General features: G+C 38.6%; 1 protein-coding gene across 7 annotated transcripts in view; it reads right to left on the reverse strand.

Annotated features, from left to right (window-relative positions):
* The window catches only part of FNIP2 (folliculin interacting protein 2), a 60755-nt gene that overhangs the window by 14837 nt on the left and 28461 nt on the right, over positions 1-17457 (reverse strand). For 5 of the 7 annotated variants that reach the window (XM_088056297.1, XM_005517593.3, XM_014261793.2 and 2 more), the window contains 9 exons: positions 17178-17307; positions 13493-13694; positions 12845-12933; positions 11871-12017; positions 11564-11733; positions 7007-8324; positions 6061-6217; positions 4156-4356; positions 410-525 (listed from right to left, as the gene is read on the reverse strand). In XM_088056297.1, the coding sequence (XP_087912423.1) occupies positions 410-525; positions 4156-4356; positions 6061-6217; positions 7007-8324; positions 11564-11733; positions 11871-12017; positions 12845-12933; positions 13493-13694; positions 17178-17307 (2530 nt within the window). The remainder of the gene's footprint in view (positions 1-409; positions 526-4155; positions 4357-6060; positions 6218-7006; positions 8325-11563; positions 11734-11870; positions 12018-12844; positions 12934-13492; positions 13695-17177; positions 17308-17457) is intronic. The other 2 variants (XM_014261787.2, XR_015772654.1) reach the window with 2 other exon arrangements.

Here is a 17457-nt window from a genome sequence, read left to right on the forward strand (position 1 = left end):
CAGGACACCTGTTTATTTTTGAGACCGTCTCATCCCTCAAGACACAAATGCACCCTTTTCATTCCAAAAATTCTGAAGTATTTGCTGGGATGAAGTTTCCATTAAGGACGTCACAACAGAAGAGAGTATATATGAATGCATGGAAAGCTTCCTAATGATCAAAATCCAAACTTCCTTAATTCTGAAGATTTAAAAATGACAAGTATTTTGTTGTTGCTGTATAAATGTCTCCTCCTGATTTTGAGATAGCTCAGTAGAACCCTAATAAGTTTTTGCAACTTATTAGGCACATGAAAGAGGAGTGTTAAATATGAAGCAAATCCTCATGGGGAGCAAGATGTCAGATGAAAAGGAAAAATAACTGCCCCAGCTTTTGCCATTGCTTAAGACTGATACCTGCAATACTCACCCCAATACAATTCCTAGTTCTTTTACATGCACTCTTGTATGTCCTCGCAGATATTCTGAAAGCATTTTGCTTTTGAGATACATCTCTTGCAGTCTATCCTCAAGATGCATTATGCACTGAAAATACAGACCAAAAACCTCAGAACAACTTTTGCAATTGCATGCAAATATTACAGAAATGTAAGCACAGCACATCACTTTACCTGCTATCTTAGAAGATAAACTAAGTCTCCACTCCAAAATCTAGAAGAGGCAGTTGGATTTATTACAACTGTGCTATAAACATTAAAAAGTTACACTACCCCACAAAGAGGAAACCCCTCATAGAACTGGGGCATTCCAGCTCTCTTGGGCAGCAAGTTTGTTGCACAAACTGCACCCCTATTTCCACTCAAGTCACTGCATTTCTGCTGACTTAAAGTTTTAATGACATTCAAAATGACTCCAGACATCTTAGTAAGAGTTAAGGCAGAATTCTTGGATCAAGATGTCTTTGTTATAAGTCAGTCCTATTTTTCTGGAAGATTTGGTTTAGACCAAATTATCATTCTAGCTCTAAGGCTCTAGTGCTATTCAAGAAACTAAGACTCAAGACGTGGAAGACACCAGTACCTTACTCGTCACAGAATTCTAACTCCTTTGCTGACTGCTTTCCTGTAGCAACTAAGTTACAAATCCATTTTAGGCATTTGTTTTCATAATTCCTAAGTATTTCTAGTTTAAAATTGCTTAAACACTTGATGGCAATTGCCAAAAGGTAATAGTTCAAGTTGAAAGCTCAATCATTCCACTTCTCTTCCAGTAGTGGAACGCTAGAAATGCATATTATTTTTAAGTACAGCCACGTGATTCATGGCAATTTCTCATATACCAACTACAAGAGAGCAGATGAACCTTGGCTTCAAGGAAAGAGAGAGGCTAGCTATTCTGGCAAGACAAGGTCAGCAGGCAGCATGTCTTCACATTCTGAGTAGGTAGGAAGTCTTATCAGGTATTTTGTTCTAGGACAAAGGTACATTCAATTTGATATATTCCTTCTTTTCACAGGAATGACCAATTCAAAAAATTTAAATTAGTTCAGCTCTCTGAAATCAGGAAGCACATGCAGAACCTCATATTATCAAACATATAATCATCCAGCAGGCACAGACAGCAATTTGAAACAGTAGCAGCAAATATCTTCAGGTCATCATTCCATGTACTGGAGTTAAATGAAAGCCCTAAGTATTAGAAGTCAGACCTGGCGAGACCAGATTTAATTAAAAAGCTAATGAGAAACAAAAGACTCAGGCTTGTAGGTAGCCTAATATGTATTTTTCTGATCATCTGGACCAAGATGAAGATGTTTAATTATTCTTTCAATGAGCTAATATTGAGTCTTAATAATGGAAAATAAAGAAGCATTTTAAAAAACGTGCTACATGGTAGTAGAGGAAAATCACTGCCACCAGTAGAGGAAAGGCAGAAGGTTTTTGACAATAGTTTGACCAATTTGCTTCAAGCAAATTTTCACTCAACTAATTATAATCATAACACTTATGATTCTGGCCAGAAGGGAAGCAAGCACTCCAATCTTTTCCATAACAGGTAACCCTCATGCAAAAATCCTATGAGCACTTTCTCAGCAGTGCAGGAGGGCATGCAGCTGATTCACAAAGTAGCAGTTCAATCTGTTTCAATTCCAGTATTTGTGTTAAAGACTATGGATTTTTTTTTTTGAAGTTATGAGGGAGGAAGTAAGAAAGAATCCCACATTATTTTAAAAGAAGGGTTGTTTACATCATATGATCTATTCCTTCTGAATAGCAGCAAAGAATCAAAAGACATTTCTCTCCACAACTTGCTACATTAACCCATCTTGTTCAGTGTTTGCAAGTCTTTTTTATATGTCAGCTTCCTCTGCAGTTTCTCATTGACTAAGTGGAAAGAAAGTAAAGTAACTTCTAAAAATAAAAGAGTAGCTTAAACTAAGTTTAAAGGTGCAGGTAAAACTTTTGACATTTTGCTGAAATGCAGCAGCTGCAATCAGCACTTTCCTCTCACCAGGACATACTGCAAAGCTCTCTGCAGTACAACTACCAGTCTGAAGTGGTACAACAAAGATGCCACCACTTGCCTTTCATCTGGACTCAAATTGGGTTCTTTTTTGTTGGTACCACTAAACCCCAAAAATACTTATTCATCTGAACAGTAGCTGCATGTAAAGAGACATGCACTCCTAAAGGAGACTTCAAACATACGGCATTGTGGTCACCTGTGATTGATGAGTACATCAATAAATATGTTTCTATCCAAATTTAAATCAATAGAAATACTACTGTGAAAAAGTCACACTTCTCCTAGAGTTTAGGAACACTTTGCTTCCATGCACTGACATTGTTTCAGCAGAGTTGCAAAATTCCCTGACAGAGGGATCAAAAGGTCTCTAACACAAATTATGAAAAATTTACAAACTACTAGCACTATCATTTCACAGTTCCTTTTTGTAAGAAAAAGGAAATAAAAACCCCTGAAAAATCATTCTGCCTCCAGACATCTCCCAAACCACACAAACCATATAGAAACAGAATATACAAATCTGAAGGTAACAATGGAAAAAACACTTCAGTTGCAAAATCAACTACTCAGTTTAAAAATGCCAGGATTAAGGTGTGTTTGTGCCAGTGTTAGGATACAATTTCAACCAAAGTTGCATATTTTTCAGTGCCCAGAAGAATCCAGAGAAAACACTCAAAAATGTACCCACATATTTTGCCTAGCACTTGACTTCAAGAACTTGGTGCAATCAATACCACCAATTTAAACCAAAGCAGTGCCAACCAATACTATTTAGAGCTGTTGGTGTTTAGCTCTATCTTCCTCTTCCATCTGCTGGTGCAGTCATTACACAGGATTCCTAGAGAATTTCTCAAGGCATCTGCTGAAGGACAAATCAATTCTGTTTATTAGAAAAGGGGTGACTACTGAAAAAACACTCCATCTCCCCTCACCAACAATCACGTGCTAAAAATTGAATTACAGTTATTGCAGTCAGACTTGTGGGTAATTTTGTTGAAATCAGCAAAACCAGCATTACTGATTTGCTCTGAGTAACTCCACTACAAATGAGGACAGGAAAGGATGCTGTGGGATAGGGAGTATGCAATGTGACAAAGTAACATTCTCTGCTGCAACCCACCCATTTCCAGGTGTCTCATCCCATCAATCCTATGGAGCCATCAGCAAAGCTACCCAAGACAGCATATAGTAACATATATATAAAACAGAAGGGTCAAGTAAATAAACAGAGGCACAGTTAGTTGGAAGGGAGAGAGAAGAGGCATCCACTGCATGGGGTTGAATAGGAACTCCAAGAATAGCAAGTTATTTGCCAGAACCAGGATTTGGTAGATAGACACTTCAACAACTTTCAGAGTAGAGAAGTGTGGAACTTATACAAAAAATATAAAAAACAAATGTAAGAGTCTTAAACACATGAGGACCATGCTAAAATTGCCTAAACAACTTAAGTTCTGGCACATGTATTTTGGAGTTGTTAACTTTAATCTGATCTATTTAATGTAAACTACAGTCAAACCAGTTTCCAGTACTGGACTGTAGCATGGGTTCTTTTCAGTATGTTGTAACAGCTCTGCATTTTATCAGGCATTAGTTCATTGATATTGCAACACAATGTACAGAACTCTGTTTGCTATTTGAGCTAAAACAATTTCCATTAGCTTCAGCCTTCAATAAAGTAATACTTACGAAGTCAGCTGGGACGTTGAGTTTGTAAAGCTGTAAAATAGACTGCAACAGACTGGATACTTGACTCGAAACCAGAACATCCTTGCCTAACTTCACACTGTCCATCATCTTTCTCTGGCTTGTAGCTACTTGTACATTCCATTTATCTGTGTCTGCAATAATGCAGACAGCTTCTGCTATGGGCTCATCTAGCACTGGATGCTGCAACAGAAACAAGATACAATTACATGATACTTTCATATACATTTCCACAGTTCAGTTTGAGGTCCTTTTATTCACACTGATGTGGCAAATAAAGTGATTCAATGCATGTTTTTGTCCATTGGAGAACCAAATGACAAGAAATACCAACTTCAGTAACAAAATTTACATTCAGCAGCACTGGATCAGCCAATTTGATTGAGACATTTAATTTTCATTAGTGCCTGAAAGTCACTCCTCCATTTTATTTTTCTTCATGTATTCCCCCTAGGCTGAAGAGATTAATTTCTTTCAAAATGAAAAGTGTAATAATTACACTGATCCAGTGATAGTGAAAGTACATTCAGTGTTTCAGAGATATATGAGGGAATTTACTATGTACAATCAGGCAGGGTATAACAGAATAGCTAGGGTTGGAAGGGACCTCTGGGGATCCTCTAATCCAACCCCTTGCCAAGGCAGTGTCCCCTAGAGCAGGTGACAGAGGAACTAGTCCAGGCAGATTTTGAATGTCTCTAGAGAGGGAGACTCGACAACCTCCCTGGGCAGCTGGTTCCAGTGCTCTGTCACCCTCAACATAAACAAGTTCTTCCTCAGATGCTGAGGTGGAACTTCTTGTGTTTTAGTGTATGGCCATTGCTCCTTGTCCTGTTGCTGAGCACCACTCTCTTTACATCTGCCTTTAGAACATTTATATGCATGAATGAGATCCCATCTCAGTCTAGTCTCCTCTGAGAAGAGAGATGTTCCGAATCCCTAATGATCTTTGGGGCTCTCCACTGGACTCTCTCCAGTAGCTCCTCATGCTTCTTGACCTGTAGAGCTCAGGACTGGACACAGCACTCCAGATGTGGCCTCACCAGGGCTGAGGTGTGGGTTCACCTCCCTTGACCTGCTCTTGCTATGCACCCCAGGAGAGTACTGGCCTTCCTGGCAGCAAGAGCTTTGCAGGCTCATGGTCCACTTCTCATCCATCAAAGAAGAGCCAGCATCACATTTAAACCAATCTGCTGTTGCTTAAAGAATATACAAACACACACATCACTTTCTGGATAGCACATGCAGTCATGCCAGCAGGATGATTCTTAATTGCTACAGAGAGAAGCTGCTGACAATTACTAGATAAGCATTTTAAATTGCATACTGAGGTCACACAGTTATTCCAGTGAAAGGTTAGTTATAAATTTTATAATTTAGGAGTACTTACAGTAGAGAAAGAACAGAGCAAAGTTCTCAGCTATATACAAGTACCTTCTGTAGTCAGCCATTTCTGCTACAGACTAGTATCACACAGGCCTCAACAATACTTTACCTCACCTGCAACACATGCCGCTAAGTGGCAAAATTAGATGTTTCAACTTGCATGTAATTTTTCTGAAATACAGGTAATTTTGTCTGCTATTGTGATGGAAAAGGGAAGCAGCTCAAGGGTTTTTTTCCTTGTTTGTAACTTGAAGTTGCAAACAATCTTCCTTGTGTTAATCTTTGAAGAGAAACCTTAAAAGTAATAAAGGAAAGCACATGATTCTTGCATGAACAGGTTTGCATATAGTGAATTAAGATGTTACACCTTTCAAAAAGGAAGACATGACAGGTGTGGCTGTTCAGAACAGGTAAGTAAAGAAAGTAACCTACTGAAATAAACCGCTTCTGTAGATTTCAGTAACATCACAACTCCTACTCTGACTCGGTACTTTAACTCACATGCATTGCATGAAGTAGATCCGCTAGTAGACACTGCTTGAGTTTTTCATCATTATTTATTCCATGCAGCACTAGATCAGGTATATACGTATGACAGTAACCACCCAGAAGTGATCTTCCAAAGTTTTTCACACATTGACTGCTGATGGTATTTGATCTGAAATACAGAAACACATAGCAGGTAAGATTCTTGCTTGACAAAATGCATTCAGATATTACATGAATGCAAAGTCATGCTTGCTTCTACTGCAAATATTAACCAATAGTTGTACCCCAAGTATACATAAATGTTAACACTGGTAAACATCTACTGGTGCTCTTTGAAACAAGAATTTTAAAAGCTGAAATTTAACAGTGTATTGATTTCTTCAAACTTGTAAATAAGAAAATTTATACACACTAGACTTTGTGGGATGTATGAGCTCCATATTCAGCAGCTTACAATTTTGCTAAATTTGAGTTTTCCTCAATTCTCATGCTTAAGGTAAGTCTAGAAACTGACCTTAAGCACCATCAAACTCCATGTGCACCTGTAATGCTCAATTTTCAAATAGCATGCCCATGTTTATTCCAAATCTGTATTTGAAATAACAATTATGTCCAATCTAAACAGCTATCTTTTTAAGCAAAGTTTTGCTTGTCCTCAGATGTTTTATCTACATGTCTACATTAAATGTTTGTCAGTTTACATAAAAAGTTTGATCACCCTTTGTTAGGCATTTGAAGTATACCTTTGTCATAAAACTTTATTAAACCTGCTCTGTCTCTACTTTCTTTTTGCAAAATCTGCTTACAGGAATTCTAACCACATCACTGTCTGCTACCAATTTGTTTGCAAGGAACTTAGTCAAGGTCCCAGAAGATTTCAGACTTGGAACTTTAAACAGCTCCAAAGTAGCTACAGCTTTTGACTCTGTTTAGCTCTAAATTAATCAGACTTCTTTACCTTGGCAAAGGGAGTTCCACTTCTGCAAATTCTTGAAGTCGTTTGTTGATGTTATCATGATGTACTTCATCAGGGATACAACAATCCCCTTCTTCATCACTAGCCCCAAGAGCACTGTCTGAACTCTCATTCCTTGGAATGTCCCCTTCAACTCTGAAGGAGGTTTTCCTTCCAGAATCCCCATAGGGGACATCTTTAGCACCTACTTTAGGGGAATCCTGTTTGACAGCAGAATCTGCTTCTACACAGTCAGAAGAATAGTTCTCCAGATTGCCAGAGCAGAAAGTTCTATTTTCTTTCATGTTTGGCAATTTTACAGTTTCTGTGTTATCCATGGGCAAAAGCAGTTCACTAGATATTGAGTTAATTAAATTCACTTCAGTTCCTTTACTTTCCATATGTTGGTTAAGTATACTTTCCTTCTCTTCACATGATGGGATTTGTGCATAACAAACATTATGTTTACTGATGGGTATAAAGGCAGCTTCACAACTGTCTTCTTGATTCTGAGCAGCATCCACAGTCAGATTTGTGGAACTTGAGGCACAATGTATCACCTCTGGATTTTTAATTAATGCCTTCAGATTTTCTTCCATTTCTCTTCTATGAGTTTCTAAGTCTGACTCTGGTGATGCTGAACTTCCAATCTGAAAAGTGACCTTTTCTAACTGTGAACTCCTGTGGCCAGACCTTTCAGGACAAGGCAGGGCAGATGACCTACTAGAAAACTGCTTTTCTACTTTTCTCTCATTCTGGTTCTTTTTCTTCTTTACATCCATTACATCCTCTAATTTAGATGATTCTTCAGAGTGGTAGGTTACGATTCCTGTATCAGTGACAGCTCTTTTCCTACCATCAGCTGCTCCTTTACAGAAACTGCTAGTTAGACAGTCAACAGATGTTTCAGAGGTCTGACTGGCCTTTCCTACTGCTTCCCTCTTTTCTTTTGAGGCGACTGGGACAGCCTGAGTGCCTTCTGGTTCATGCACCCACTCTGCAGTACTGGTGTTCTTACTTCCATCATTCTTTGGAGGTAGGATTGGAGGCACAAGAGCAGGTTCATTTTTAACAGTGACAACCACATAATCAGATTCCTCTACCTCTCCCTTTTCTAGTGCAGTTGTGATCTTGCTTCCATTTAGCACCTGCTCTCCTTCCCCAGCCTTCTCACTCCACATCAGCTGATTTTCCTGCAGCTCAGAGCACCGGATGAAGTAAGTTAGAACATAGAGCAAGCGCTGCACCAACTCCTTGCGCTTTCCAACAATAACAGTTCGAGTCAATCTAACTGGAGAGCCTATGGCACCATAGAGATCACCTACACAGGAAAGGAAAAATTTCACAGGTTTATGTTGCATTGTAATATAACCTATACTGTTCAAATTAAACACATTTTGAAACAGCATTTACCATGGACACAATTAGACAGTTAATTTCTTTCACAGTAAATTCATAAAAGTCTTAAAGAATAACAAAGAAGTCCCCTAGTGCTTCTTACACCTGGCTTTTGTCCAGAAAGGTTTTTGTGAGGAATCAGCTGCTATTACTCATTTTCTTTCTGTTAAGAGACACTAATATTTAATTTACACAATGCTTACAAGACATTATCACCTAGAAACGGACACAAGAAGGGGCAAAGGAGAATGTAGATCAAACAAAACTCTGAAGCCACCTACACTATTTTCTATTTTTCTACTAATTTTGTTTCACAAAAAGGCTTTCTGTTTCAGTGCAGTGACCTTTCTGTTAAACACAGGCATTTTTACATAGATAAAATCTTAATTACATTTTTCAGGACTAAGATATCAAAAAAAGAAAAAAAGGAATAAATATTAGCTTAATAAACGAGGTTCAGAAAAAAGAGGCATGTAACTACCTTATTTAGCAAGGCATGTACTGTGTCTGTGGGAGCCAACCTCACTCATGTGAGCATTTAACTTTGGCAGGGGGCAGTGGAGAAGTAGGAAATCAAAATACAACTACAATATGAAAGGTAGGCGCTACTATATCATCACCTGAGTCCACCCAAGAATGACTTATTTGCTATTAAACTGAAGAACTGCTTTTTGAACAGAACTAAGGTCTTACATATCCTACTTTCCACATACTTCTTTGGGACAGTGGCAATTATCTTCCATTATTATTCCATTATAATCATCTATCAGCTAAAGGGCTCCTACTCCAGAGTTCTGGGAGAAGTAAACATAGCTAGCCAGTAAGGGAATGTTCACATCTCCTATTGGTCAAAGATCAGCTAGCTCAAGAAATATCTCTATTCCTAGGATGAGTTAACCCAGTTGTATTCATATGACACCCAACAGAGAACACTCACTAAATTGTCTTTGCTTAACCAAACTATGGCTGATCTCACCAGCACATGGGAGACAGCCAGCCAGCAAAAGCTCAATTTTCTTCAGCTACTTGAAGTGTGGAAAGCAGGCTTCTCTACCTTGAGGCTTGATCAGCTACCTGCTAATCTACCACACTGCTTTCAGGTGCTAAATCCTCCTTCTGAGCTGCTCAAATTCTGTTCTGGACAGAGCCTGCCATCAGGATTTTGTACTAGACTTCAAGAAGCAACACTATATTAGGAGTTATAAACAGAGCTTCCGAAAGGTTTCATCTGAGGGCAAGCGGGCCTCTGGCTTCAACACTAAGACAGGAAAAAAAATCAACCCACAAAGCACATTTACAATCAACCTCCTCCTTATTATACAGAACATAAAAGGAATAAGGATCCCCACTCCATTACTACAAAACAAGGATCAGTGTGACAGTAATTCCATGGCTCTCTTACTGTCTCCACTGCTAAGATCTGCCATTTCACATGATGCCAGTGATGCACTGGAGGGGCTCCTGGGTAGTGGCATCAGTGGTGCCAGCTTCCCTCAGTTAGGGCCCACCCTTGCAACCAACCCCAGAGCCTAACAAGCCAGCAAATTCATTCCTCAGGAACCAAAAATGGGCTTTAGACTCCTCAGTAATTCTCAAAGGCCGGTAGGCCACAAGGACAAGCAATTTGGAAATGAAATTGGAATATATTGCTTTACTTTTGAGTTAAGCACAGTTGCTATGGAAATCAGATTCAGGATTCGTGTTCATTTGCACAATTGGCTTTTATATAAATACTAATGTGACAGTACAACAAGTCAAAATTGTGATCTTCAAAACATACTTGTTAATACCAATAGATTGAAGCTGATGTTTAAGAGACAGTAAGTCCTCATGACAAAGTGACTTAAAATTGTATCAGTATGTAATTGCAATTGATATGTAATATGTAATAAAAACACAGGTCTGAAGGTGGAAAGACAGGTATGACAAAATCCTGTTTTCCCAATTTCTGTTTTTAAAGCACCAAGACTTGATTTTTTTTTTCCTCCTTCTTCCTAAAGAAGAAGACCAGCAGAGGGCAACATCTCACTTTCATGATCAGTTTTTGCAACCACAACAGTAGCAGCTTTTTGGGCTTTATAAGAATGAAACAAAATGAGGCAACATTTTGAGTTCAGGCACTGAGAACTTGGCAATACAAAAAGAGAAACAGATTCTTGACTAGTCACCAGTGGTGACTCCTGGGAGCAACCACAAGAGCCACTACCGAGCTTATGCCTCCAGTCCAGCTGGTTTTTGTAACTCCAGGCCTGGCTCTGTCCTCAACACCACGAACACACTCCTAATTTCCGTTTCAGTCTAACTTCTGCTATGTTTAAAAGACATCTTTAACGAGGAAACAATCCAGCTACATGGCCAAAGTAGTGAATAGTTTGTAGAGGTTACTGAGAATAAGAAGCCTGAGACAATTAGGAAGAAACAGCACCAGCATCACAAAGTCACATCATTGCCTCAGTGTGCAGAGTGCCATTTTACATGGCAAGATAGTATATCAGCTAAAGTGAAGGGCAGTCTGATGTCAGATTTTCATCTGCTGCCAAGAAGAGGAGGAATTTTCAAATATTTCCTACTGACAGAATTACTTCCTTAGCTTTCATTCACCTACTCATTTGACATCAGCTATCTAGTCCCTGGTATCAAGGTAATTTACAAGCTATAAAATATTTGTCAGAGACCAGCCTGAGGCACAGAGCATAGAAAAAAAGTCCTGCCCCAAGCCCATTCCTGTAACAATAAGTGAATGGAGGTACTGCCAGCTGCCAGACTTTAACCTATTGCTCTGCTCTCTACCCTAGCTATGTGAGAAAGAGACAAAGGGAGGAAGCTAATTTCAATTACAAAGGGCCTCCAAGGCCCAGGTAACTCCTTTCAATCCAGTCTATTTCATCCTCTTTCCCAAACTGCTCAGATCATTCACAGCACTTGCACTGTCTTAATACTTCTATAACAAGTTAGCCAGACAGTGTAACAGAGGATGTCAAGGAACAAGAATAAAAAGCAGGATATGCAAAGAGGCCTCCAAATGCTCTGATTAATCAAGCAAAAGACAGCTATTGGTAGCAGGAAATGTGACCTGCATCACAAATAGCCCTTATCTAAAAGGAGTAGATGCACAAAGGTGCTTGTTATAGAAAAATCTGAAGCTTTCCAAATCATACTGACCCAGCTGTGCCCAGAGAGGGTTATAGGGATGGGATTTTGCTAGCATGTTCACAGACTGGGATGTGCGCTTCTCAGAGAAGGCCTTGATGGGAGGATGGTCAACTGGCATCACTGTTGGGACCCAAGCCAGGTGATATGTCAATACTGCAGTCAACAAAGCAGCAAAGAACCTAGGAGAAAAAAAGTAAAGAAAGCATGTCCAAAGTAACAGCAGCAAAAGAACACCCCATTAAGTGCTTTAACATATTCACATGCACTGGGAAGCACACAAGTTTTTCTTAAGAAAAAGGGAGTGGGGGAAACTTACTGATTTTTGTTGATCTGTTCTATCAGAAACGTAAATTCTTTAAGAAAACGCTGGCATAGCTGATTCTTTTCTAGGGTGCTGGACATCATATTAAGCCACACAGGCTCTGCAATCCTTGGAACGGAATACAGATTCCAGATGGTAACTCTGCTCAAAGAAATTCCCAAGAAGTAAGTGTTAAAATGCACGTATCAATTCTGCCAATAAATATAAGTAGTCCCTTTCCTCTTCTGTTGTCCAGATTTTAATTTGTTTTTGTAAGATCTAGAAGACGAGTTTTTATTCTTCCAGTAATTACTAGTGTCCAGAACACTAGTCTAATTCACATCATCAGTAATTCAGTGTCTTCATGTGAGTTACATATTTGGCTTCTCTTTTCTGCATTCCAATGTGAATTTTATTCAGAGAAACCATTCAGAAGTAAGTTTGAGGGGAAGAAGAACCATACTATTCATTGCACAGATCTGATTCTACATTCCAGATATTACAGAGACTCCATTCCATTAAAGCTCTCTCTCTCTCCTGGGCTGACTTTCTGAGCCTTTGACCATTCCTTCCTTTCTCAAGTACAGAAAAGAGAGCTTTTGACTACAACTTCCTTGCCAGTTACATTGTTCAGCATCTCTGGCTAGGAGTAGACACATCTATCTGCCTGAGTACATCAATCCACCTGACTGTACAGGCATCAGCAGAAGCCAGCTCTTGATGAGATGTTTAGACTTTAACTGACAATCCCAGGAACACGTGAGTGCAACAGAACTTTCATTCTCATTTGGAAAACAGCTGAGCTGGTTTTGCTGAAGTTTTCTGAAAACATTTACCCAATAACCAATGCAGAAAACTCATTCATGCCGACTTCGAGACTATCTAAAATACAAGACCTTACATTCAGTTGCTTATAACTGAAAGTGACAAATATCTTTCATGGGGCATGAAAAGTGCTCTCCTTGTAATTCAGAATTCCATCAACTCACCTGAATTCTCCCAGGGCATCCATGACACGGCTGATATAAACCTGCACTCTCTGGCTGGATTCTGCTATTTTTCTACATGAGATCATGGCCTTGATTAAGAGTTAAAGACACAAAACAGCTGCTTAAAGGATTCACATTCTTCATCTTTTTCAACTTCATTAACATGTCAAAATAACTAAGATCTAGCCCCAATCCTATACAGCCACTCAGGACAGCAACAAATGCCAACCTCCCTCCACCTCATAGGAGACCAATCCCTAATACTGGACAAGGGGAGAGAACATTTCTGAGAGTGAAGAAGACAGAAAAATACTTTGTGTCTCTCTTTTAGACACTGCATGAAAGGACAGAGTACCATCATTTCCAGTCTCTAGGGAGTCAAGAAAACCTCAGAGTGAAATATGGCAAGAAAGAAAGAAAAACCACCCATAGCATAAAACTCTCCATTCTAATTCTGTCTAGAAAAGCAACTGCACCTCTTTCAGCAAATGCTGAGTTCCTACACTGGGCTCAAGCTCAAGACTGCATGTGTAAGGAGGGAGGCAAGCTTGAAACCACGCACCTTCTCCCACTCTTCATCTATCAGATTCTAGAATACTTCATTCTGATTGACATTTTTCTACATTATGCCAAATTAGTATTCTGTACCTTTTCTATTGCATATTTCAGCTTGTTCATGTGAGACTCAAAAAGAGGAAAGTGAGAGAAAAAGAAATCCTGGAAGTTTCTCTGTGCTTCTTCTTTTTCAGGCAGAGAAAAGATTATGCTGATTGCAATTTTTTTCCTCCGAACCATTGCAGGATTGGAGCTGCAGCTTTCATCAGCCATACTAAACATTTCTTCAGTGGACCTGTAAGACAGATTTGTTAGGACAGTTACCTGTGTACTGAGAGATAATCTGGCTTCTATCCATAGCTCTCTATATAGTGGAAGGTAATTCATTTGTAGGACTCCCTTGACTGACTACATAAGGCTTTGCTGTCACATGCTTCTGAACAAAGGATACCTGACATTTTGATGGATAAGTCCTATGCTAGTTCAAATAGGAAGAAGACAATCCCCAGAGAGGCCTGGTGTGAACACTTTCCTCTGAAACAGGACTATTAGATTCCCTCCTGGATTTATCTTTGAGGAAGATGAAGAAAAGGGGACAGAGATAAATCACACAAAATCATAACCAAAAATGGTTAAAGGTAGCTTTGGAGCTGTGAACTGCATCCAGCACTTGAGCTCCTCACTGGGTGTTCAGGAGCATATCTATGATACTCTTGAGTCTGAGCTCATGAGGGAAGTTGGGTAACATATAACCTATATCACCTATATTCTTCTGCCATCTTAGGATGGATGTTTGCACTTAACCATACAAAATAAAACTTTCTATTTTAACTGAAAACAAAACGTCACCACTTAGTAATTACTGTGAAAACACAAACTTAATGCCTACAAATACATGTTTGCCCAGCTCAAAGTTGTGTAAACTTCAGCTTAGAAAGATTTGTTTTTTTCTTAAAACTATTAAAAAATATCAGAAAGAAAAAAACTGCCCACCCAGTGGCTATTTTACAACCATTATTATTTCCACAAGTTCTATTTATTCCCTTGATAGTTCTGTAACATTTCTTTAAACAATTGTCTCTTCTCAATATTACACATAGGTAGCTACTAGGATCAATACTGCTCAATGTTTTGATGATCAGCCTAGCCTGTGGATCAAATCACACCTTCAGTGAGTTTGCAGATAATGCCAAATGGGGAAAAAGTGGCCAATCAAGGGGATGGTAGTGTCCAAAGAGGCTGTGGATCTCCATCCTTGGAGATTTTGAAGATTCAATCAAGAGTCAAGTTCTACAGCCACCTGATGTAAATTCCAAGCTACTGTGTTGCACAGGCAACTGATTTGGATGAGATCCACAAGTCTCAGCCCAGCCTAAGTTTTATTGTGATTAAAGAAAAGGGTGGTAATTCCCTCACCCTTCTCTTCTATAAATACTAGAGCAGCACTAGATATTGATACTGCTGGATTTACAAAATCTTTTTTTTTCTTGCTTAGAGTCTTGATCAATTTCACCAAAAAACTCCTTTTATATATATATTATATATTATTCCTTTTAGATATATATTATATATAATGTATACACATGTATATATATACATATGTATATATACATATATACGAATATACATATGTATATGTATTATAATGTATAAGTAAAAGTATGGACAAAATGTCTGTTGGAAGGAACTTCAACTGAATAATGGGTTTTAATCTACTGAGAAACTATAGGAGAAGCTAAAATAGACAAAAAAGCCATGGAAACACTCTGAGCCTCAGCTCATCTGGAAATAGCTTGGTTTTACGAGTTTCTTTTAAGTTAAGACTGCAATACCAGTGAGTGGTAATTAAAAGTTTGAAGACTTTTCATATCAGAATTATCCTGGAGTCTGTAGTATTTATAGAACACTATGAAGAAATTAACAAAAGGAAAAACTCAGGGCTAAGCATTCATTCTTAGACCATTCTAAAAATAAGTGGTTTACAGTTTAATTGGTTTGACAAAGTTAAATATACAGAAAATTCTCATCACAGAGGTATGAGTCCATGAACACAGGATAAAACACACAATTAAACCCCAGCAAAAAAACAGCTTGTGGGAAAACAGAGCTCAAGACAAAAACATAACCTCATCTGAACTTCAGGAACTTGCATACAGAGACAAAAATTCCCAAGGAAGTCGGGAAAGGATGGTCAGTCAGCATCTAAGAAACATTACAAGCTTTTGTACTGCTTCCCAGGAACAGAAATTGAGGAATTTAGGTCTGAGAGAGAAGCCTTTTCAACAAAACTGCTAATCTAGCTTGCTTGCCAATCGACTATATGGAGTTCCAACTAAACATTCCAATTTCTTTGAGCTATTGGCCTAAAACATCAGTCACAGAGACTGTAGAATCTTGGCTGTAACAGCCTAGGCTGCAAACTCTGTGGCAGAGAAGTATTCAGCCAGAAGCCTACTGTTTCTCTAGCAAGTAACCAGAAAACAAGTATCTGAAGAGGCTTTTTGGCTTAGAAAGAATCCCAGTTCAAGAACAGTTCTAGACAGTGAATATAATAATGTGCTGTTTCCAGTATCTTTCCCCAGCACAGGTTCTCCAGCATGGGAAAAAAAAAAACAAAACTCTGGCTCCTGACAGCAAATAAGCAGCCCAAAGAGGCTACTTTCCTCTAAACAATATGTAACTTCCAGAACACTTCGGAGAAATTTATGTATGTGAAAATTTGGCTACTTAAACTGGGCTGAAATCATCTTATTTATCCTAGATGTTTTAACCCTTTAATGGACTGCACTCAATCTTATTTCTTTAGGAAACTGAACTAAAAAGTACTTCAGTTTACTCAAAGCAACCAGTTTATTCTCAGCTACAAGTGTGATTTAGAAACCATGACTGCTACATTAATACCATGGCACAATTCTTCATGTTAAAGATTATTTATTAAGAATATCTAGAAAAAAGCTGGAAGTGTTGGTTGACACTAGGGAAAGAAGTCTTTTCAAATTAGGTTTAATTTTTATTTTTTACTGACTACATATTTTAGCTGGCAGTTTTTATGCTTCTCTTAGCTGAAAAGGGAGAGAGGCCAAATAGCATGAATTTCTTGTAGGTCTCCACTAATTCCATTCTGTTTCTGGGTACAGGTGAATGAGTAGACAGGATAATCAAGAGCCATTCGCTATTCTGCAAATGACAAGGGAAGAATTTGCTTATTAGCTATGAAAAGTCTGCTGCATTCCATGCTTTGTTATGCCACTGAGCTACAAAAGCTAATAAAATTCCAAAACAGAAGCCAAGCTTTTTGATCACAGCTTTTCTTTCTTCCTGTTTTGGCAGAAGTCACATCAGGAACATCCTGTACCAGCCAAGAGAGTTGTTATGGGCTATTACTCCAAAATTTCACTAACTGCTCACTAGTCAGACTTCATCATAGTAAAAAGTTATTACGGCAGCAGTACTGTTACAGTCCCTTTCATCTCAACAGGATGCTCTGCTCCTTCAGAAACAGATTAATTTATTTTTCAGCATATGGCTTCATACATAGCCTATACATTCACACCATATCAATACATAGCCTGTGTATCCAAATCAGGCTTTCAAGTTCACGTTCACCCAAAACTTTTTTTTTTATATATTGGCAATCTTATGTAACACACACAGAAGATAGACTGAGTTGAGAACATTTAATAATAGGATCTGTACTTTTAGAGAGAAGAGGCTTATGCTCTGTTTAGCTTAAATTATTGCCAAACAGCTGTTGTAAGAAGACAGGTGCTACACTCACCACCTTGGAATAATTCCATTCTCTAAACTGGTTGTCTGACTTCGGAGCCAGCGACGTTGGTAGCTGCTAGAAGATGATGATGAAGAGCTTGGAGATGGAAAAGGAGTAACCAGAAGACTGCTCAGAGATGCTATGAAGAAAGAAAGAAACCCCACACAATGAATCACAAAGAGTGCTGGTTAAATATTTTTCTTCATACCCTAACAATAATTTCTCACAAATATTGCTCTTGCTTGCTGATCTTTTTCACACAACTCACTTTGCAACAGGAGAGACAATT

This window comes from Pseudopodoces humilis, chromosome 6 (assembly GCF_049639895.1).
Source record: "Pseudopodoces humilis isolate 2021_Gansu_Grassland_sample_001 chromosome 6, ASM4963989v1, whole genome shotgun sequence".
NCBI classification, from domain to species: domain Eukaryota; kingdom Metazoa; phylum Chordata; class Aves; order Passeriformes; family Paridae; genus Pseudopodoces; species Pseudopodoces humilis.